Here is a 22,976-nt window from a genome sequence, read left to right as displayed (position 1 = left end):
AGCATGAAAGGTAAACATCAGACCCTGTGATGAGAAGTGTCCTTGGAGCCTTGAGGCTCCCAGGGGCCTGAACCTGTGACTATGAGCAACCCACGCACAGCTGTCAGGGGGTGGAATCTGCCCTCCTCTGGGGTGGGCACGGCCCAGGGGGCTGACTCTGGCCACCCCCCCTGGGTGGGATCCTTAAGGTGTTTACTGTAAGTTAACCTATCTCTGCCTTACACTTAACCTGGAGCCAATCTGTACCCTCCACTTGTACCAATCTTGAACTAAGTCAGTTGTCTACACCCCCTTTGGGGGCTATAAAGGTCGCTGCATCGCCCTAATAAATTGCACTGCTGCGCAGAAGCCACAGAGTCGACTCTCAGTGCCCCGATCTCTCGCCGCACCGGTCTCCGACCTCCAACAGATGGCGCCCGAACACACCGATTGAACCTCCGGACAACTCCAGGTACGGAAGACCCGCACCCCGGGCCACTTACCGCCGGGCCGCGAAAGAACCGCCGACCAGGCCGCTTCCCCCCCACCGCTAGGCCGCGGAGACTACCGCCAGCCAGGCCGCTTCCCCCCACCGCTAGGCCGCGGAGACTACCGCCCGCCAGGCCGCTTCCCCCCCACCGCTAGGCCGCGGAGACTACCGCCAGCCAGGCCGCTTCCCCCCACCGCTAGGCCGCGGAGACTACCGCCGCCAGGCCGCTTCCCCCCCACCGCTAGGCCGCGAAGACGACCGCCGCCAGGCCGCTTCCCCCCCACCGCTAGGCCGAGAAGACTACCGCCGCCAGGCCGCTTCCCCCCCCACCGCTAGGCCGAGAAGAAAACCGCCGCCAGGCCGCTTCCCCCCCACCGCTAGGCCGAGAAGACAACCGCCGCCAGGCTGCTTCCCCCCCACCGCTAGGCCGAGAAGAAAACCGCCAGGCCGCTTCCCCCCTCCCCCCCCCCCCCCCCCCCCCTTCCTCCGGCCACGAAGGACATAGAGGCTTCCACATAAAAGGAGCTGGTGGAAACGCAAGAGATCGGACGTTACTATACCCCCTGCTGGGGAAACACGTCTCCTTTTTTCTCCTTTTCCTTTTTTTCTTTCTTCCTATTTTTCCTTTTTTTCCTTTTTTTCTTTTTTTCCTTCCCCCTCGTTAAACCCGTTACTAACCAAGGGAAAGGTGTCTGCCGATACGGGCGGCCTATATAGATAGGCGTTTATTAAAAAAGAAAAAAAAAAAAAAAGAAGAGTCGCCACCCATAAATATGGGGGCAAAAATTTTAATAACGGCAGCTGGTGTGACGACAGGTGTGACCATATAGATGGGCACTTCTGGGGGCAGTGATCGTGCATAGTCAGATCCCCCCAGGGCAGTTGCCGCCGGAAGGCGAACGCACCACCCACACCCCTCCCCCCCCCCCCCCTTCCTTCCTTCTTTCTTTTTTTTTCTCTTCTTCCGCGCACTTACGGAACCTTGCCGTTACCATGGAACCTCCCAGCCGCCCCTCCCTTCTTCCGCGGTTTTTTCAAAGTATTGGTGACTCCCTTTGGGGAGCTGGCGAACCGACCTCACAAGCACTTTTGGATAAACAAGTAGCAATTTCTCTCCTCTTGAACTTTTTGGAAAAGCGAGGAGTTTCCATGTCAAAGAAAAAATTGACTTCCTTAGTAGCATATGGACTAGTAAGAGGACACTTTCAAACTTCAGACTCTCTTTTTGATGAATCTGAATGGCGCTGCTGTGGCGATACTATTTTTGACCAGGCTATTGACGGTGACAAAACAGCCAAAAGCGTACAGAAGCAATGGCGTGATGTCATCAATTGCTTGAAGAAATACAGACTGGAACAGACCCTTGCAGCTACAGCAGCAGCACGGCTTGCTGACGGCTTGGACACTCGGGGGGAGAGACCACTAGAGGCAATGGTTACCCCAGCTAGCTCTCTCTTTTCCGACCTGAAAATTTCTCCAGGCACGGTGGTGCCTTTGATGACTCTCCCCAGTGCATCTACTGTTCCGATGCTGTCCGCAGCGCCTCAGCAACCGGTGCTGCCAACTTCAAACACTCCGACGCAGCCAGCAGCGCCCCAGCAACCGGTGCCGCCAACTTCACACACTCCGACGCAGCCAGCAGCGCTTCAGCAACCGGTGCCGCCAACTCCAAACATTCCGACGCAGCCAGCAGCGCTTCAGCAACCGGTGCCGCCAACTTCACACACTCCGACGCAGCCAGCAGCGCTTCAGCAACCGGTGCCGCCAACTTCACACACTCCTACGCAGCCGGCAGCGCCCCAGCAGCCAGCGCCGCCTCAGCAGGACGTCCCAATGCAGCCGGTGCCGCCTCAGCAGGACGTCCCAATGCAGCCGGTGCCGCTGGCTCAGGACCCTTCGTTATACCCTGCGCTGCCTCAAGACGTTCCCGATGTTCCTGCCGTTCCAGTGCAACCACCAGCACCCCCGATGCCAGCGGCACCAATTCCCCAAAGCATTCCTACCATCCCTGCCGTTCCGGTGCAGCTGTCTGCCCCCCCCGCTCCCAGCGCCACCGCCCTACAGTGGTCCGTTTTCCCCACTCCCGGCTTCCGCTACCATCTCGCCACGTCCGGCGCAAACTCCTTTTGCTACATTCCGACCCGCCCCCCCGGCTGCAGCGGGCCCGAGTTGGACTTCCGCCACGGAAGCCGGTCCTTCCTCTCAAGCCCGGGAACCGCCGCCTGTGATTAACTCGGACGCTAGCGACTCCTCACAGTCCGATGCCGACGACACTATTGACAATGTTGCCGACGACTTACAGAAACTTAGAATAATGCCTTCTGGCAATGCCCAGCCCCTGGCGGCACCACAAGCTACAGAGATCACCGGGAAGACTCTCCAGCTTACACCCGTTGGTCCACAACATCGGTGGCGTGCCGTTATTCGCGACGCCTTGTTACAAGGTGATTGGGAGGCAGCTGCTGCTCTGGAAGGTGCAGCGGCATTCCCAGTTGTGGCAGCACGGACTGCAGATGGACAGCCAGGAGCCACTCACACGGCTCTTGATTGGAAACTGCTTATGCAGTTGAAAACAGCAGTATCTTCCCACGGCTTGCACTCACAACCGACTAAGCAATTGCTGAATTACATCTTCTCCGCCTATGTGCTATGCCCAGCAGATTGTGAGACTGTTGCGAGACTGATTTTAACACCATCCCAGTTTATGTTGTGGGAAAGGGCATGGCGCGATGAGTGCAGGAAGGTGGTAGAGCAGCCACGACAACTAGGCGACCCCTTACTCAATGTTCAAGCAGATATACTGCTGGGAAAAGGGGCTTTCAGCTCGCTGGATGCCCAGATACGTCATCCCTTTGAGTGGCATCATGCGTCCATGACAACTGCCAGAACAGCTTTTAATATGGTGCCTACAGAGCCAAAAGCACCTAGCTATACCGCTGTTAAGCAAGGTTTGAGTGAGGACTATAACCATTTCATTGATAGACTAGCAGCTGCAGTTGAAGCAGCCACTGAGTTAGATGCTGCAACCAGACAAGCCTTTTTTCGAACCCTAGCTTTTGAGAATGCTAATAATAAGACCAAGCAGCTGTTGTCCATTCTGCCTAGGGAAGCCTCAGTGGACGATATGTTGGAGCGAGTTGCTCGAATGCCTACAAACCAGCAGCAGACATTTGTTGCAACCCAAATGGATCAAGTTCTAGATAAGCACACGCAGCTCGTAATGGCAGCACTGCGATCCGCAGATGCAGGGAATCGTGGCCGCCGATACAACAACCCACGGAACCCCTGCTTCCGCTGCGGTCTAACTGGGCACCCACGCGATAATTGCCCACAGGCTGCAGTCTGGTGTGACCACTGCCAACTTGACTCTCATGCAACTGCGGCCTGCAAGCGCTCGGGAAACTACCAGCGCAGCGCGGCAGGCAGCCGCGCGAGGACACAAGTTGCTGCCCCAGTGATGCTATCTGCCCAGCAACCTCCGGCAGCCTCGGGCTGGATCTTACAACAGCAGTAAGCATCACTTTGATTGACAACCGCCCAGTCCCTATTGCCACCTCCATGAAAGGCCCATTAATGATAAATGGCAAGCCCACTGGCGCATTACTCCTGGGAAGATCTTCTGCCGGGCTGAAGGGATTAATGATTGTTCCCGGGGTGATTGATGAAGACTACACCGGTATCATACAAATTGTTGCATACACTAACAGCCCACCTATCGTGGTGCCGGAAGGCAGTCGCATTGCTCAACTGGTGCCCCTGACCAACCTGCTGCAGGACGTGGCCCAGGGCCGCGCCTTGCCACAAAGAGGAGATCAGGGTTTTGGATCTACGGGTGGCCTAGCCATGCTGACCCTGTCCTTGACTAGACGACCACTTGCATCAGCTATCATTAGTAATGGTCAGGACACAATAACCATGGACGTTCTCCTGGATACAGGTGCCGATATAACCATTTTTTCCATACCTGCCTGGCCCTCGCACTGGCCAGCAAGCCCAGCTAAAGACGGTATTGAAGGTGTTGGTGGAGTATCTCAGACTCTGACAAGCTCACAGCGAATCAGTATAACCATAGATGACAGGACAGGCCACGTCTTTGCAACCATCGCACCTCTCCCGCAAGGTGTAAATGCGCTGATTGGTAGGGATGTCATGACACAGATGGGAGTCGTGATGACTACTCCGCAGGTAATTTTTCAGCAGCGGCCACTGGACGGCAGCCGCCCATAATCAAACTCCAGTGGCTTTCTAATACACCGATCTGGATAGATCAGTGGCCGCTGCGAAAGGAACAGCTGCAAGAAGCACACAAGCTCGTCGAAGAACAACTTGCTGCAGGCCATATTGTACCTTCAACCAACCCACGGAACCCCTGCTTCCGCTGCGGTCTAACTGGGCAGCTCCCCGCCGAGGAAGCCGGATAGACAGCAAACACAGCCTGGTTGATTTCTCTAGATATAGACTGGGGTCTTGATGACTATGTTGGACTCTGGAATTTTACCGTTGTTTTTGACTTTAATTATAATATATTTTGTATTTTGGACATTTGTTAGATAAGGTACTGATGCTTATTAATAATATTGGATTTTTAGGATAATGTTAATAATGCAGTAATTCTTAGGCAATCATGATAGAACATAATTAGCTTTTGATAGTTATTATACTGATATACTATGGTAAGACATCATATTTTATACTTATAAGTCCCTACTCACTTTTTCTATACTAAGGATAATATGGTACCATATTCTCTTTTACACACTCACTCACACACCTTTTTTCTTTTCCTTTTCTACTAGGCTTATAAGTTAAGACAGTATTATAGTTATATGATTATTTTTTTTTTCTTTAACGTATAGAAATGTAGAATTTTGTCTTTTATATAAATTGAAAAAAAAAAAAAAAGAAAAAAGGAAAAGGGGGCGAGGTGGAAGAGGAGCTAGTAAAATAAGAAGAGAGGCATGGAGAAACACTACAGCCTTTTTGGACACATCATACAAGTAAGATCAGTGGATTTATCAGTTTAGGTATTGAATATGTTCGTATTATGCTTTATCACCTGTCTGTACAGGCCCTAAGGTGGATACCAACTTGAATATGATTGGTTTGTCCTTTCATGAAGTGAGCATAGAATCTTGCTCAGATGGCAGAATTGTGGTAAGATCTTGGGAGAGTCATAGAGATGATGATCATGAGTATTTGGATTATAAGGCATTGGATCTTGGCTAATGAATTTGGGTATTTTCATGAGCTTCAATGATTGTAGCTTAATGGAATAGATTCGGTCTGGTCCCTTTGATGAAGGCCAAAGCCCACTTAAAATTGGCATAACATGGCAAGTGATTTCTTTGTCTCTTGCAAGGGCCCTGCAAGGGATGAAAAAAAAAACACTGCTCCAAATTCTTGAAGTGAATCGAGAGCTGTGGGAAAAGGCCTAAGTAGAATAGCCTGAAAGCAACATCTAAGACGCACTCTTGTATTGTATTTGGGGGTTGGTAGTTCTTAAGCACAATCGTCAGACGCAGCTCATAGCCGAGGACTGCACTGGGAACATCAAGATCTCTGAAAAGTATGAAGTGAACTTAAAGCTATGGAGAGATACTGAACAATTCACTCGCCCACAACATCGGCTACCACAGTGAGCTAATGAAGATGTGACAGACTTGCACCCTCCAGAAGCTGTGATGTTCGTCTGGACTTTTGGGTTTTTGAACATTTGACTCACTGTCGCTTGCAGAAATGGCTTTTGGGATCATTAGCTAAGCTTGGGTGGCTGGTTTGCCAGATTGTTGTCACTAGTAAGATTCTTAACAAATGTATTCTCTTTACTTTAGCACCATTGACCTGCGCTCCCACTGAGCACAGCTCGTTTAAAATCAAACGTGGGTTGCTCAAAAGAAAAGAAGGGGGTACTGTGGGAAGCTTCCTCCCGCAGCGGAGCATGAAAGGTAAACATCAGACCCTGTGATGAGAAGTGTCCTTGGAGCCTTGAGGCTCCCAGGGGCCTGAACCTGTGACTATGAGCAACCCACGCACAGCTGTCAGGGGGTGGAATCTGCCCGCCTCTGGGGTGGGCACGGCCCAGGGGGCTGACTCTGGCCACCCCCCCTGGGTGGGATCCTTAAGGTGTTTACTGTAAGTTAACCTATCTCTGCCTTACACTTAACCTGGAGCCAATCTGTACCCTCCACTTGTACCAATCTTGAACTAAGTCAGTTGTCTACACCCCCTTTGGGGGCTATAAAGGTCGCTGCATCGCCCTAATAAATTGCACTGCTGCGCAGAAGCCACAGAGTCGACTCTCAGTGCCCCGATCTCTCGCCGCACCGGTCTCCGACCTCCAACAGGCACGGAGGCAAGATGGCAGCGCGGAGCGAGCTGCTGCGGCTGTACCCAGCCCCGGGGGGGTCTTAGGCGGAGTTGGGGGGTCCCGGGAGGGGTCCGAGAGGGCTCGGGGGGGGCGGGGGAAGGGGCTGGGGGGGTTTGAGGAGTCCCGGGGGGGGGGGGGATGAGGTGGCTGGGGGGGGGCGAGCAGTGGGGGGAGGGTCTGGGGATGAGTCAGTGGTTGCCAGGGGCGCTTGGGGGGGTCGCAGGGGGATTTGGGGGGGGTCCGAAGTGGCTGAAGGGGGTAGGGGGAGGGTCTGGGGGTGTTGTAGGCGGCCCCGGGGTTGGGGGAGTTTGGGGGCGCCTTGGGAAGGGTCCGAGGTGGCTGGGGGGAGGGGGCAGTGGAGCAGAGGAAGGGTCTGGGGGTGCCATGGGGGTCCCCGGGTGAGGTTTTGACGGGGGTCAGAGGTGGCTGGGGGGGAGGGGAAGGGTCTGTGGGTGCCGTAGAGAGTCCCAGGGGCCATCTGCAAACACGCTGCCAGTGCACCTCTATCTCATTTGGGACAGTCACACTTTAGAGACACTGGACAAAAGTGTCCTGGAGCCAAAGAACTCCTTCACTGAATGCAGACACCTACAGACCCTCCACACCTTTAACAGACCACTGCAGCCCACTGCAGAGACCTCCAGACCTCCATAGACCCATTAAAAGGCACCTCCAGACCCAGGCAGACCTCTACAGAGAACTAACAGAGCCCTGCAAATCCCTACAGGCATCTACGGACCCCTGCAGCTGCCTGCAAACACATACAGACCCCTACAGAGCTCCCCAGACCCCTTCAGACCCCTCCAGATATTTAACAGACCCCTGCACACATCTACAGACCCCTCCAGAGCCTTCAGTGATGCCTGCAGGCACCTACAGACCCACACAGAAACCTCCAAACACCTACTCAACTCTACAGACCTCTGCAGACTCTCTCAGACCCTGACAAATAGCTACAGACCCCTTCACACCTCTGCAGACACCCACACTCACCTACACACCACCACAGACACGGACAAAGCTCAACAGGCACCTGCAGACCCCTCCACACCTTTAAAAGCTGCCCAGAGACTCCTACAGAACCCTGCCAAAATCTACAGACCCTGCCAGAGCTCTACAGACCCCTCCAGACATTTGAAAGGTGCCTGCAGACCTCCACACCCCCCTAGAGACAGCTGCAGGCACCCACATTCCTCTACAAAGCTCTAGAGACCTCTACAGACAGCTACAGACCCCTCCAGACATTTAAGAGGTGCCTGCAGACCCCTGCATCACCCTAGAGACATCTACAGACAACTTCAGACCTTTCAAAGGGGTCTGCAGACCCTTAGAGATCCCTGCAAATTCTTCACACTCCTCCACTAACTCTAACCTGTCAGCACCTCCCAGCAGCAGGGAACAGAGAGAAGCACTCCACAACCGTTTGCACGAGAGGCTTTCTGCTCATCCAGCTGCTCTGTCAGCATCTGCACTGGACAGAATCTTCAGCTACTAGGTCAGAGCTCTGACTGAGCAATCTCCTTTTCAACCCTTCCCTCCTGGCAGACACAGACAAACCCTACCTGGAGCCCACAGGAGCCGAGCCAAAGGAGATCACCCTGCCAGGCTGCAGGGCCAGGCTGCAGCGGCACCAGCGTCCGTGCTGACGGATTCACCGCAGCAGCTGGGGCCCTCGTGCCCATCCTGCTGCTGCTGCACATCTGGCTGGCTTGGCCAGTGGAGTGGAAAGCAAAGTGCAAACCTGCAAAGAGTGAAACAACCAAGGACAAAGCTCAGTTACTCACACTGTGAAGGTGAGGGCACGCTCCTATGCCCCCAGTAAAAACACTGCCAAAGCATTTCATTTTCCACTGCCATGCACTGACCTTGCAGAGCTCTGAGCTGATCCCACTCCAACACTCCACCTCCAGTGCACACAGTCAGCTCTGACTGCAGGGTGCTGCCATGTGGGCCATGCACACACAGGAGGGACGCCTGGCCCCCAGCACTGCCCAGCAGACATGCTCCTGAGCTGCCAGGGACACGTACCAGTGACAGCCAGACAGAAATAAAGCACGTCAGAGCACCCCACCAGAAGATGGGAAAGACAACCCCTGACACTTGGTTGCCTTTTTCACACACACAACAAACGAGCTGCTCCGAGAGCCCTGACAAAGGCTTTGCTCTTTGGCAGTGGCTGCTCAAGCCATGCAGATCAGGCTGGAAGTGACATGACTGTAACTTTTTTGGTAAAGCTTCATTTATGACAGAAAAGGGATCAGTGAGATCAGAGACGGCCCAGATGCTTGGCACCTGGGAAAAAACCAACCAAACCCAAACCAACCAACCCAACATAAACCCACCCTCAAATTAGTCTCCAGTGCTGCAGTCCCCAGAGGAGCGGTGGATCTGAAACGTTTGGCCCCACTGGAGCACGGAGAGGAGCAGGTGCTGGTGACAGCTGCACTCTCACAGCCATGCCCTCACCTCTGAGCCGAGGCTGTGCTTAGCTCCGATGGGCAGCTGCTGAAATGCAGGCACTGCTGCGGGGCCTGTGCCTCTCCGTGGCAGGGTTTCAGACCTGCTCGGGCCTGTGGGAAGAGTGAGATTTGTCTCAGGGCCACTGCTTTGCATTTCCTCCCCTCTCTCGGCATGGCTCAGTTACTCCACTGGCATGACAAGTGCCAGGACAGCTGCCACATGGACGAAGCAGACAGGAGGAGGCTCCACGCTGCTCTCCCTGTGTCTGGGAGGCAGACACCAGTTGATCCTCCTGCAGCAGCTCCAGCACGCTGCGGGGCTCTGAAAGCTGCTCTCTAGCACTGTGACGAGCAGAGACAGCTGAGCTCTCCCTGTGCAGGCAGACAGACCCCCAGCTCCCTTCACACCTCCCACAGATGCGCTCTACCAACCAACACCTTCCCAGGGGCTGCAGAACGCAGCTGGATGGAAGATGCAGCACAAACCTTCCAGAGCTGCTTCCTCTACTTTAACTGCACCAACGCTGCAGGAAGACTCCAGATACTCACAGCAGCTGCTCTGAAAGGTGTCTCAGATCCATCTCATCTGCTCAGCTCACCTCCCGAATCCTTGCAGGCACCCAGGGCTGCTCCCAACCCTTCCACACGCTGAGTCTTGGGCTCCCCGGGCCGCGGCTGCCTGCAGCCACCACAGGCCATTGGAGCAGCACTGCAGTCCAGGGACCTGTCCTCTGAGCGTGTGCTGCAAGGAGAAGCAGCAGCTCTGCAGTGCTTCGGCTGGACAGCAGCACACACTCACTGCACCCCAGAGCAAACCACACCTAAAGCACACACACACAAGCAGCCTTGCACAGCAAGCACAGCCTCCACCTTTGCATCTCGCCAGACCCACTCTAGGTGCCCACGGACCCCTTTACGAGGGTCCCTGACCCCTCTACATGGCCACAGGCCTCCTTTAGATACACGCAGACCCCCTCCAGCTCACCCCTGACGCCTTTAGATGCCCCCAAAGGCCCTTTCGATACCCCCAGACCCCTGGAGCCGTGGCTGGGGGGGCCGAGCCAAAGGGGACACCGAAACCCAGAGTGAGACCCCCCAGAGCCTGCCAGAGCGCAGAGGCTGAGCGCTTCCCGCCCAAACGCCGCTGGCCAATCAGAGCACGGCCTGGCTTTCCCGCTCTTTCCCCTCATGGCGCCGGGAGGGAGGGGGGAGGGAGACAAAACGGCCGCAGGGGGCTCCGTGGCGGCTCCCAGCTCAGCTCCCAGCTCAGCTCCCAGCGCCTCCAGGTATGGATCCCAGTACCTCCCAGTGCTCCAGGACAACGCACAGTGCTCACAGGATGGCTCCCAAGCTCTCCTCTGCTCCCAGGCCCACACAGATACCGCCCGGACCGGCCCAGTCCCTCCCAAACCCCTCCCAGTCGATCCCAGCCCCGTCCCTATCCCTCCCAGTCCCGCCCAGATCCCCGCCCCGTCCCTTTCGTTCCTCCCCATCCCTTCCAGTCCCTCCCAGTCGCTCCCAGATCCAATCCCAGTCCCTTTCGTTCCTCCCCATCCCTTCCAGCCCCTCACAGTCGCTCCCAGATCCAATCCCAGTCTCTTCCGTTCCTCCCCGTCCCTTCCAGCCCCTCACAGTCGCTCCCAGACCCGATCCCAGACCCCTCCATTCCTCCCCGTCCCTTCCAGCCCCTCACAGTCGCTCCCAGCCCCGATCCCAGACCCCTCCATTCCTCCACCATCCCTTCCAGTCTCTCTCAGTCTCTCCCAGATCCGATCCCAGTACCTCCCAGATCCACTCACAGTCAATTCCAGTCTCTTGCAGATCCCCTCCCAGTCCCTGACACTTCCATCCCTGGAAGGACTGGGAACGACTGGGAGGTGACTGGGAGGTAGTGGGATGGAAATGGGAGGGGACTGGTAGAGACTGGGAGGCAGTGGGATGGAAATGGGAGGGGACTGGTAGAGACTGGGAGGCAGTGGGATGGAAATGGGAGGGGACTGGTAGAGACTGGGAGGCAGTGGGATGGAAATGGGAGGGGACTGGTAGAGACTGGGAAGTAGTGGGATGAAAATGGGAGAGGACTGGCAGGGCTTGGGATGGAAGTGGTCCCCTACTGGGACAAACTGGGCCCAAACTGGTAGGAACTGGGCCCAAAGTGCACACCAAGTGGGGGAATTGGGCCCAGCGCAGCCAATGGGAGCGCTTCCCGCCTAAGCCCCGCTGGCCAATCAGAGCGCAGCCTGGCTTTCCCGCTCTTTCCCCTCACAGCGTCAGGGAGGGAGGGAGGGAGACAAAATGGTGGCAGGGGACACAATGGCGGCTCCCAGTTCAGCTCCCAGTGCTTCCCAGTGCCTCCAGGATGGCTCCCCGTCCTCCCAGGATGGCTCCCAGTGCTTCCCAGATGGCTCCCAGTGCCTCCAGGATGGCTCCCCGTCCTCCCAGGATGGCTCCCAGTGCTTCCCAGATGGCTCCCAGTGCCTCCAGGTACGGGTCCCGGTCTCAACAAGTCCCCTCCCAGGCCCGTTCCAGACCTCTCCGAATCCCTCCAGTCCCTCCCAATTCCCTTGCAGTCCCTACCACTTCCCTCCCTCTGCAGCCCAATTCCCTCCACTAACTCCCAAGCCCCTATCCCTCTCTCCCAGGCCCTCCACATCCCCTCCCAGGCCATCCCAGTCCCTCCCAAATCCCTCCACTCCATCCTTAATCCTCTCCCATTTCCCTCCCGATCCCAATCCAGTCCTTTCCAGCTCCATCCCAGTCTCTCCCAGTCCCTAGTGCCATTCGAGTCCTCTCCCAGTCACAATCCATTCCAGATCCCTCTCCATTCCCTCCCAATCCACTCCCACTCCGTTCCACTATCTCCCAGTATATCCCAGTCCCCTCCACTAACTCCCATGCCCCTATCCCTCTCTCCCAGGCCCTCCACATCCCCTCCCAGGCCATCCCAGTCCCTCCCAATCCCTCCACTCCATCTCTCATCCTTTCCCACTTCCCTCTCAGTCTCCTCCCACTCCTCACCAGTCCCACCCAATCCCATCCCACTTCCCAGCTCTCCCTCCCATTCCCCTCCCTGCCTCTCTCACTCACTCACAATCACCCTAGGCTGGAAGGGGACTGGGGCATACTGGGAGACACTGGGATGGACAGGGAAGGACTGGATTGGGACTGGGACGGTCTGGGAGAGGACTGGGAAGGAATGGGACAGGACTGGCAGGGACTGAGGACTGGGATGAGTCCTTTCCCAGTCCAACTCCAGTCCCTCACAGTCCTCTCCCATTTCCTCCCAGTCCTCTATCAGTCCCACCCAGCCCCCTCCCAATCCTTCCCAGCCCATCCCACTGGCTCCCAGTATATCCCAGTCCCCTCCCATGCCACTCCAACCACCTTTCACACCCTCCCACCACCTGCCCACTCCCCTCCCAGTCACTCACAATCTTTCCAAATCTCCTCCCTGTCCCATGCCAGCACCTCCCAGTCCAATTTCCCTCCCTTGACACCTCTCAGGCCCCTTCCCAGTCCTCTCCCAGTTCAGCTCAATCCTTCCCAGCCCATCCTACTCCCTCCCACTCCCTCCCCGTTCCTCTGAATCCCACCCACTCACTCCCAATCCCTTCCCAGTCTCTCACAATCCCATTCCAGTCATACCCAATCCCTCCTGATCTCCTTCCAGTCCTCCTCAGTCCATTCCAGGCCTCTCCCAATCCAAATTCAGTCCTTACCAGCCCCTTCCCACTCCCCTTCCCATCCCTTCCCCTTCCCTCCCAATCCCCTCCCCGTTTCTCTCTGTCCCTCCCAGTCTGCTCCCATTTCCTCCCAATCCCCTCCCAGTCTCACCTAGCCCCCTTCCAATCCTTCCCAGTCCATCCCACTAGCTCCCAGTACATCCCAGTCCCCTCCCAGTCCCTCACAATGCCTTCCAGGCCACCCCAAATACCTTTCACACCCTCCCACTCTGGCCCAGTCCTCTCCCACTTCCCAGCAGTCCCTCCCATTCTCCTCCCTGTCCCATCCCAGCACCTCCCAGGCCCATTCTCCTCCCTGACACCTCTCAGGCTCCTTCCCAGTCCTCTCCCAGTTCAGCTCACTCCTTCCCAGATCCCTTCCCAGTCCATCTCACTCCCTCCCACTCATCCCACTCCTTCCCCGTGTCTCTGAATCCCACCCATTCCCTCCCAGTCCCATCCCACTCTCTCACAATCCCATTCCACTCCTTTCCCAGTACATCCCACTCCACACCCAGTCCTTTTCAGTCCCTTCCAATCCTCTCCCATTTCCCTCCCAGTCCCAATCCAGTCCTTTCCAGGTCCATCCAAGTCCTCTCTCAGTCTCTCCCAGTCCCTAGTGCCATTCCAGTCCTCTCCCAGTCACTCACAATCCATTCCAGGTCCCTCTCCATTCCCTCCCAATCCACTCCCACTCCATTCCACTATCTCCCAGTATATCCCAGTCCCTTCCACTAACTCCCATGCCCCTATCACTCTCTCCCTCCACGTCTCCTCCCAGGCCATCCCAGTCCCTCCACTCCATCCCTGACCCCTTCCCACTCCATCCCATTCCCTCCCAGTCCGTCCCAATGCCCTCCCAGTCTCTCCCAGTCTCTTCCTATCCCCACACAGTCACAACCAGTTCCCTCCCAGTGCCTACCAATTACCTCCCAGTCCCTGACAATACCTGACAGTCTTCACCCTGTGCCCCATCCCTGCCCGTCACACCCAGTTCCATCCCAGTCCCTCCCAGTCAGGCTCCCTGGGAGGGGCTGGGAGGGAAATGAGAAGGATTGGGATAGAATTTGGAGGGCCTGGGAAGTTGTGGGATGGAAATGGGAGGGGACTGGGCAGGGGACTGGGAAGGAAGTGGGAGGCATTGGGAGGGAGTAGGAGAGAACTGTTAGGGACTGGGAGCGAGTTGGGAGGGAACTGGGAGGTACTGGAAAGGGATTTGGAGGGACTGGGAGGGGAGGGCTGGGGACTGGAACCGAAGTGGTAGGGACTGGGACAGACTGGGAGGGGACATGAAGGTGTGTTGGAGGTACTGGATGGAATTGGGAAGCACTGGGATGGGACTGGGCAGGAACTGCGAGGAAACTGGGAGGGTGTGGGAGGGAACCGGCAAAGACTGGGAGGGACTGGAGGGGACTGGGAAGAACTGGATGGGGAGTGGGAGGGACTGGAACAGAAGTGGGAGGGGAATGGAAGGGACTGGGAGGGAACTGGACCCCAACTGGGGCAAACTGGGCCCAAACTGGGACACACTCAACCCAAACTGCAGGGGAGTGGTCGCAGACTGGGGGGGTCTGGTCCCAAACTGGGGCACACTGGAACAAAACTGGGGGGGACTGGTCCCGAACTGGGACACACTGTTCCCAAACTGGGAAGGGCTGGTCCCGAAATGGGACACTCTGTTCCCAAACTGGGAGGGGCTGGTCCCGAACGGGGATGCACTGTTCCCAAACTGGGGGGGCTGGTCCCGAACTGGGACACACTGTTCCCAAACTGGGAGGGGCTGGTCCCGAACTGGGACACTCTGTTCCCAAACTGGGAGGGGCTGGTCCCGAAATGGGACACTCTGTTCCCAAACTGGGAGGGGCTGGTCCCGAAATGGGACACTCTGTTCCCAAACTGGGAAGGGCTGGTCCCTTAAATGGGACACTCTGTTCCCAAACTGGGAGGGGCTGGTCCCGAATGGGGACACACTGTTCCCAAACTGGGGGGGCTGGTCCCGAACTGGGACACACTGTTCCCAAACTGGGAGGGGCTGGTCCCGAAATGGGACGCACTGTTCCTAAACTGGGGGGACCGGTCCCGAACTGTGATGCACTGTTCCCAAACTGGGAGGGGCTGGTCCCGAATGGGGACACACTGTTCCCAAACTGGGGGGGCTGGTCCCGAAATGGGACACACTGTTCCCAAACTGGGGGGGCTGGTCCCGAAATGGGACACACTGTTCCCAAACTGGGGGGGCTGCTCCCGAACTGGGACACACTGTTCCCAAACTGGGGGGGCTGGTCCCAAACTGGGATGCACTGTTCCCAAACTGGGGGGGCTGGTCCCGAACTGGGACGCACTGTTCCCAAACTGGGGGGGGCTGGTCCTGAACTGGGACACACTGGAACAAAACTGAGGGGGCTGGTCCCGAACTGGGATGCACTGTTCCCAAACTGGGGGGGACTGGTCCCAAACTGGGACACGCTGGAACAAAACTGGGGGGGGGCTGCTCCCGAACTGGGACGCACTGTTCCCAAACTGGGGGGGCTGGTCCCAAACTGGGATGCACTGTTCCCAAACTGGGGGGGCTGGTCCCGAAATGGGACGCACTGTTCCCAAACTGGGGGGGCTGGTCCCAAACTGGGATGCACTGTTCCCAAACTGGGGGGGCTGGTCCCGAAATGGGACACACTGTTCCCAAACTGGGGGGGCTGGTCCCGAAACTGGGATGCACTGTTCCCAAACTGGGGGGGCTGGTCCCGAAATGGGACACACTGTTCCCAAACTGGGGGGGCTGGTCCTGAACTGGGACACACTGGAACAAAACTGAGGGGGCTGGTCCCGAACTGGGATGCACTGGAACAAAACTGGGGGGACTGGTCCCAAACTGGGACACGCTGGAACAAAACTGGGGGGGGCTGCTCCCGAACTGGGACGCACTGTTCCCAAACTGGGGGGGGCTGGTCCCAAACTGGGATGCACTGTTCCCAAACTGGGGGGGCTGGTCCCGAAATGGGACACACTGTTCCCAAACTGGGCGGGTCTGGTCCCGAACTGGGATGCACTGTTCCCAAACTGGGGGGCTGGTCCCGAACTGGGACGCATTGTTCCCAAACTGGGGGGGCTGGTCCCGAACTGGGATGCACTGTTCCCAAACTGGAGGGGCTGGTCCCGAACTGGGACGCACTGTTCCCAAACTGGGGGGGCTGGTCCTGAACTGGGACACACTGGAACAAAACTGAGGGGGCTGGTCCCGAACTGGGATGCACTGGAACAAAACTGGGGGGACTGGTCCCAAACGGGGACACACTGGAACAAAACTGGGGGGGGCTGGTCCCGAACTGGGACGCACTGTTCCCAAACTGGGCGGGACTGGTCCCGAACTGGGATGCACTGTTCCCAAACTGGGGGGACTGGTCCCGAACTGGGATGCACTGTTCCCAAACTGGGCGGGACTGGTCCCGAACTGGGATGCACTGTTCCCAAACTGGGCGGGACTGGTCCCGAACTGGGACGCACTGTTCCCAAACTGGGCGGGACTGGTCCCAAACTGGGACGCACTGTTCCCAAACTGGGGGGACTGGTCCCGAACTGGGACACACTGTTCCCAAACTGGGGGGCTGGCCCAGCGCAGCCAATGGGAGCGCTGCTGCCCGAGCCCCGCTGGCCAATCAGAGCGTGGCTCTGGCCCTCCTGCTCTGTCAGCGCCGGGAGGGAGGGAGGGGGGAGGGAGACCAAACGGCGGCAGGGGCACAGAGGAGGCTCCCAGCGCCCCCAGAGCAGCTCCCAGTGCCTCCAGGTAAGATTCCCAGTCCCATCAAGCCCCCTCCCAGTCCCTCCCAGTTCCTTTCCAGACCTCTCCGAATCCTTCCCAGTCCCTCCCAATTCCTCTGCAGTGCCTTCCAGTTCCCTCCCAGACCTCTCCCAGCCCCTCTCTAATCCCATCCCAGTCCCTGCCCAATCCTGCTCCAGTCTCTCCCAGACCACCTCCCAATCCCTCCCAGTCTGTCCCAGTGCTTCCTAGGATCACTTTCAGTTCCCATCCAGGCCCCTTCCAAGCCCTCTCATTCCAGTCCTTTCCCAGTACAACCCAGTCCCAATCCAGTCCTTACCAGGTCTATCCCAGTCTCCTTTCAGTCTCTCTCTGTCCCTCCCAGTCCCTTCCAACTACCTTTTAGACCCTCCCAATTCCTTCTCATTCCCTTCCCAGTCCCTTCTAAGTCCCCTCCCAGGCACCCACAATCCATTCCAGATCCCTTCCCATTCCCTCCAAGTCCCCTCCCACTCCATCTCAGTCAATCCCATTCCCCTCCCTGTCCCATCCCAGCACCTCCCAGGCCCATTCCCCTCCCTGACACCTCTCAGGCCCCTGCCCAGTCCCACCCAATCCCTCCCAGTCCCCCCCCCAGTTCCGCTTAATCCTTCCCAGTCCATCCCACTCCCTGCCACTCCATCCCAATGCCCTCCCAGTCCTTCCCAGTCTCCCACAGTTCCTCTGAATCCCACCCACTCCCTCCCAAACCCCTCCCAGTCCCATCCCTGTCTCTCACAACCGCATTCCACTCCCTTCCCAGTACATCTCACTCCCACTCCTCTCCGATTGCCTCCCAGTCCCCTCCCAGTCACTCACAAACCATTCCAGATCCCTTCCCATTCTCTCCCAATCCCATCCCACTTCCATCAATCCCTCCCATTCTCTTCCCAGTCCCATTCCAGGACCTCCCAGTCCCATTCCCCTCCCTGCCACCTCTCAGGCACCTTCCCAGCCTCACCCAATCCTTCCCAGTCACTTCAGTCATTCATAGATCCCTTCCCAGTCCATCCCACTCCTTCCCACTCCCAGTCCTCCCCAGCCCCTTCCAGGCCTCTCCCAGTTCCCTCGCACTCCTCTCCCAGTCCCAATCCAGTCCTTACAGGTCCATCCCAGTCACCTCCCAGTCTCTCTCAGTCCAACCCGGTCCCTTCCCAGCCCAACTCCAGTCCCCTCCCATTTCCTCCCAGTCCCTCACTATCCCATCACACTCCTTTCCCACTACATCCCACTGCCCTCCCAGTCCTTTCCAGCTCCATCCCAGTCCCCTCCCACTCCCTCCTAGTCCCTTTCTATTGCCATTCCGCTCACTCACAACCATTCCAGATCCATTCCAAATCTCTCCCACTCCATCCCACTATCTCCCAGTCCCCTCCACTAACTCCCGAGCCCCTATCCCTCTCTCCCAGGCCCTCCACATCCCCTCCCAGGCCATCCCAGTCCCTCCCAATCCCTCCACTCCATCCCTCATCCTTTCCCACTTCCCTCCCACTACCTCTCAGTCCCTCCAAGTCACCTCCCACGCCTTGCCAGTCCCTCACAATCCCACCCCAGTCCTACCCAATCCCTCCTGGTCTCCTTCCAGTCCTCCTCAGTCCTTTCCAGGCCTCTCCCAATCCAAATCCAGTCCTTACCAGCCCCTTCCCACTCCCCTTCCCATCCCTTTCCCCCCCCTCCCAATCATTCCCAGTTCCTCCCACCAGCTCCCACTATATCCCAGTCCCCTACCAGTCACCTCCCACTCCCTCTGAATCCCCTCCAAGTCCCTTCCAGCCCCCTCCAACTACCTTCCCAATCCCCTCACAGTTCCACTCACTCCCAGATCCCTTCCCAGTCCATCCCACTCCCTCCCAGTCCATTCCAATGCCCTCCCATTCCTGCCCAGCTGCTCTGAATCCCATCCATTCCCTCCCAATCCCCTACCAGTCTCTCACAATCCCATTCCAGTCCTTTCCCAACACATCCCACTCCCCTCCCAGTCCTTTCCAATCTCCTCCCAATCCCCTATCAGTCCCACACAGCCCCACCCAATCCTTCCCACTCCATCCAACTAGCTCCCAGTATATCCCAGTCTCCTTCCAGTCCCCTCACACTCCCTCTCAATACTCTCCCAGGGCCTTCCAGGCCACCCCAACTACCTTCCACGCCCTCACACTGCCTTCCCATTCCTCTCCCAGTATCTTCCCTGTCCACTCCCACTCTGGCCCAGTCCCCTCCAGTCACTCACAATCCATTCCAGATCCCTTCCTATTCCCTCCCAATGCCCTCCTACTCCAGCCCAGTGCATCCCATTCCTCCCCCAGTTCCCACCACTTCCTCCCATTACCATCCCTGTCCCTCCCAGACCCATTCTCCTCATTGCCACCTCTCAGTCACCTTCCCAGTCTCTCATAATCCCATTCCAGTCATTTCCCAGTACATCCCACTCGCCTCCCAGTCCTTCTCTGTCCCTTCCACTCCTCTCCCATTTTCCTCCCAGTCCTAATCCAGTCCTTAGCAGGTCCACCTCAGTCCCCTCCCAGTCTCAGTCCAACTCCAGTCCCTCCCAACCTCTCCCAGTTCCTCTCAATCCACTCCCAGTCCCTCTCAATCCACTCCCAGTCCCACCCAGCCTCACCCAATCCTTCCCAGTCCATCCCACTAGCTCCCAGTACATCCCAATCCCTTCCAATCCCCTACCACTCTGGCTCAGTGCCCTCCCAGTCTCTCATAATCCATTCCAGACCCCATCACATTCCCTCCCAATCCCCTCCCACTCCCTCCAAGCCCAGCCCATTCCTTTCTAACTTCCCATCAGTCTCTCCCATTCCCCTCCCTGCCCCATCCCACTACCTCCCAGTCCCATTCCCCTCCCTGGCACCTCTCAGGCCCCTTCCCAGTCCCCTCCCAGTTCAGCTCAGTTGTTCCCAGTCCACCCACTCTCTCTCAGCCCCCTCCCAGTCCCAGCCCAGTCTCTCACAATCCAATTCCACTCCTTTCCCAGGGCATCCCACTCCCCTCCCTGTCCTTTTCAGTCCCTTCCAGATCTTTCCCAGTTCCCTCACAGGCATCTCCTAGTCCCTCCCAGTCTCAGTCCAGTCGTCATCAGGTCCATCCCAGTCTCTCCCAGTCCCTCCCAAGCCCCTATCAGTCCCACCCAGCCCTCCCCCAATCCTTCCCAGTCCATCCCACAGTCTCCCAGTATATCCCAGTCCCCTTCCAGTCCTTTCCCATTCCCTCCCATTTCTCCACAAGTTCCCATGAGGCCCTTACAATCTCCTCCCTATCCCATCCCAGTACCTCCCAGTCCCACTTCCCTCCCTGCCACCTCTCAGGCCCCTTCCCAGTCCCATCCAATCCCTCACAGTCCCACCCTCTCCTTCCCAGGTCTATTCCCAGTGCACCCCACTCCCAGTCTCCTCCCGGTCCTTCCCAGTTCCTCTGAATCCCACCCACTCCCTACAACCCCCTCCCAGTCCCACCCCAGTCTCTTTCAATCCCATCCCACTCCTTTCCCAGTACATCCCAGTCCCCTCCCACTTCTTCTCAGTACCTTCCAGGCTTCTCCCAGTCCCAATCCAATCCTCACCAGTCCCTTCCCAGTCCATCCCAATCCCCTCCTAGTCCCTTCCAGTGCCCTCCAACTACCTTTCACACCCTCCCACTACTTTTCCACTCCCCTCCCACTCTGGCCTAGTCCCCTCCCAGTCCCAATCCATTCCAAACCCCTTCCCATTCTCCCCAATCCTCTCCCTGGCCCAGTCCCCTCCCTGCCACCTCTCAGTCCCCTCCCAGTCCTTCTCAGTCCCTTCCAGGCCTATCCCAGTTCCCTCACAGTCCTCTCCCAGTACCTCCCAGTCCAAATCCAGTCCTTACCAGGTCCATCCCGGTCCCTTCCCAGTCCCATTCCAGTCCTCTCCCATTTCCTTCCAATCCTCTATCACTCCCACCCAGCCCCTTCCCAATCCTTCCCAGTCCATCCCCCTAGCTCCCAGGCTATCCCAATCCCTTCCCAGTCCCCTCCCACTCTCTCACAATCCATTCCAGATCCCCTCCCAGGCCATCTCATTCCTCTCCCACTTCCCATCAGTCCCTCCCAATCCCCTCCCAGTTCCATCCCAGTCTCACAATTCCATTCCAGGCCTTTCCCAGTACATCCCAGTCCTTCTCAGACCCTTCCAGGCCTCTCCTAATACCCTCCCAGTCCTCTCCCAGTCCCAATCCAGTCTTTAACCAGGTCCAACCCATTCCCCTCCCATTCTCTCTCTGGCCTTCCCCCCCCTTCCCAGTTCCACACCAGTTCCTCCCAGTCCATCCCATTGCCCTCTCAGTCCCTTCGCAGTACCTCCCAGTCCCATACCCCTCCATGCCACCTCAGTCCCCTTCCCAGTCCATCCCAGTCCCCTCGAGTCTCTCCCAGATCCCTTCCCAGTCCATCCAACTCTCTCCCAGTTCCTCTGAATCCCACCCACTCCCTCCCAGTCCCTCACAATCCCATTCCACTCCTTTCCCAGTACTTTCACACTCCCAGTCCTTCCCAGTCCCTTCCAGGCCCATCCCAGTTCTCTCACAGTCCTCTCCCAGTCCCAATCCAGTTCTTGCCAGGTCCATCCCAGTCCCCTCCCAGTCTCTCCCAGTCCCTCCCAGGTCTCTATCACTCCCACCCAGTCCTCTCCCAATCCTTCCCAGTCTATCCTACTGGCTCCCAGTATATCCCAGTCCCCTCCATCAGCTCCCAATCCCCTATGACTCTCTCCCAGTCCCTCCAAATCCCCTCCCAATCCCTTCCCAGTCTCCTCCCACTGCCTCCCAGTCCCTCCCAGTCCCTCATACTTTCCCACTTCCCTCCCACTACCTCGCAGTCTCCTCCCACTCCTCGCCAGTCCCTCCCAATCCCATCCCACTCCCCATCTGCCCCTCCTGTTCCCCTCCATGGCTCTCCCAGTCACTCACAATCACTCCCAGTCCCTCATCAATCCCTTCCCACTCCATCCCACTCCCTCCCAGTCTCCTCCCAATCTCTCCCAGTTCCTCTGAATACACCCCCAGTCTAGCCTGGTCCCCTCCTAGTCCTTCTCAGCGTCTCCCAAACCCCTCCCAGTCTGGCTCAGTCTCTCCAAGTCCCTCCCAGACCATCCCATTCCTCTTCCAGTTCCAAGTAGTCCCTCGCAATCCCCTCCCAGTCTCTCCCAATCCCTCCCAGTCACTCATTTATTCCTTCCCACTCCACCCCAGTCCCTCCCAGTCTCTCTGAATTCCTCCCACTCTCTCCCAATCCCTTCCAGTCCCTCCCAATCTCTCCACATTCATTCCACATCCCCTCCCACTCTCTCCCAATCCCTTCCAGTCCATCCCAGTCCCCTCCCATTTCCTCCCAGTCCCCATCAGTCCCACCCAGCTCCCTCCCAGTCCATTCCTCTACCTCCCAGTATATCCCATTCCCCTTCCAGTCCCCTCCAGGAACTCCCAATCCCTATCACTCTCTCCCAGTCCCTCCAATTCCCCTCCCACTCCCTCCAAATCCCCTCCCAGTCTCTCTCAGTTCCTCTGCAGGCTTCCCACTCCCTCCCAGTACTTCTCAGTGCCTCCCAAACCCCTCCCAGTCTGGCTCAGTCTCAGCCTCTCCAAGTCCTTTCCCAGTCCCTCCAAGTCCATCCCATTCCTCTCCCTGTTCCCATCAGTCCCTCCCATTCCCCTTCCTGTCCCATCCCAGGACCTCCCAGTCCCATTCCCCTCCCTCACACCTCTCACTCCCATTCCAGCCCATCCCACTCCTTCCCAGTCCATCCCAGTCTCTTGCAATCCCCCCAGAGCCTTTCCCAATACCCTCCCATGCCAAATTCCCTCTCAGTCTCTTCCAATTCCTTCTGATCCCTTCCAGATGCCTTCCCACTCCCTCCCATTGCCAGTCCAGTCCCCTCTCAGTCCAGCCCAGTCTCTCTCAGTCCTTCCCAGTCCCCTTCCAGTCCCACCCAGCCCCTCACAATCCCTCCCTCTCCATTCCACTATCTCCCAGTATATCCCAGTCTCCTTCCAGTCCCCTCAGTAACTCCCAATCCCCTATCACTCTCTCCCAGTCCCTCCAATTCCCCTCCCAGCCCCTTCCCAGTCCCCTCCCACTACCTCCCAGGCCTTCCCCATCCCGATCCCTTCAGGCCATCCCTGATGCCTTCCCAGACCCCTCCCT

The 22,976-nt window shown here is 57.5% G+C and overlaps 2 protein-coding genes across 26 annotated transcripts in view; one reads left to right on the top strand and one right to left on the bottom strand.

The window, feature by feature from the left end:
- The window catches only part of LOC135174547 (uncharacterized), a 199,455-nt gene that overhangs the window by 5,765 nt on the left and 170,714 nt on the right, over window positions 1-22,976 (bottom strand). For 17 of the 25 annotated variants that reach the window (XM_064141828.1, XM_064141829.1, XM_064141823.1 and 14 more), the window contains 3 exons: window positions 9,303-9,406; window positions 8,702-8,847; window positions 8,399-8,577 (listed from right to left, as the gene is read on the bottom strand). In XM_064141828.1, the coding sequence (XP_063997898.1) occupies window positions 8,399-8,577; window positions 8,702-8,847; window positions 9,303-9,406 (429 nt within the window). Of the gene's footprint in view, window positions 1-7,701; window positions 7,808-7,887; window positions 8,303-8,398; window positions 8,578-8,701; window positions 8,848-9,302; window positions 9,407-9,894; window positions 10,038-22,976 lie in introns of those variants that run through there. The other 8 variants (XM_064141848.1, XM_064141850.1, XM_064141849.1 and 5 more) reach the window with 4 other exon arrangements.
- LOC135174557 (uncharacterized) lies at window positions 4-8,926 on the top strand. Its single transcript, XM_064141880.1, has 4 exons — window positions 4-10; window positions 534-714; window positions 2,207-6,821; window positions 7,564-8,926. Exons 1-3 carry the CDS (start codon window positions 4-6, stop codon window positions 3,981-3,983), a joined length of 1,965 nt encoding a protein of 654 aa, XP_063997950.1. The 3' UTR covers window positions 3,984-6,821; window positions 7,564-8,926.

The sequence above is a fragment of the Pogoniulus pusillus genome, unplaced genomic scaffold, assembly GCF_015220805.1.
Source record: "Pogoniulus pusillus isolate bPogPus1 unplaced genomic scaffold, bPogPus1.pri scaffold_77_arrow_ctg1, whole genome shotgun sequence".
Classification (NCBI taxonomy): domain Eukaryota; kingdom Metazoa; phylum Chordata; class Aves; order Piciformes; family Lybiidae; genus Pogoniulus; species Pogoniulus pusillus.
The sequence above is the reverse complement of the archived record's forward strand: the minus strand, read 5'-3'. Positions and strand labels throughout refer to the sequence as shown.

Excerpts from the sequence above, each read along its gene's own strand:
- LOC135174557 (XM_064141880.1), top strand. Across the intron at positions 715-2,206 it reads CGCTTCCCCCCCACCGCTAG|CCAGCAGCGCTTCAGCAACC; the intron begins GCCGCGAAGACG and ends ACTCCGACGCAG.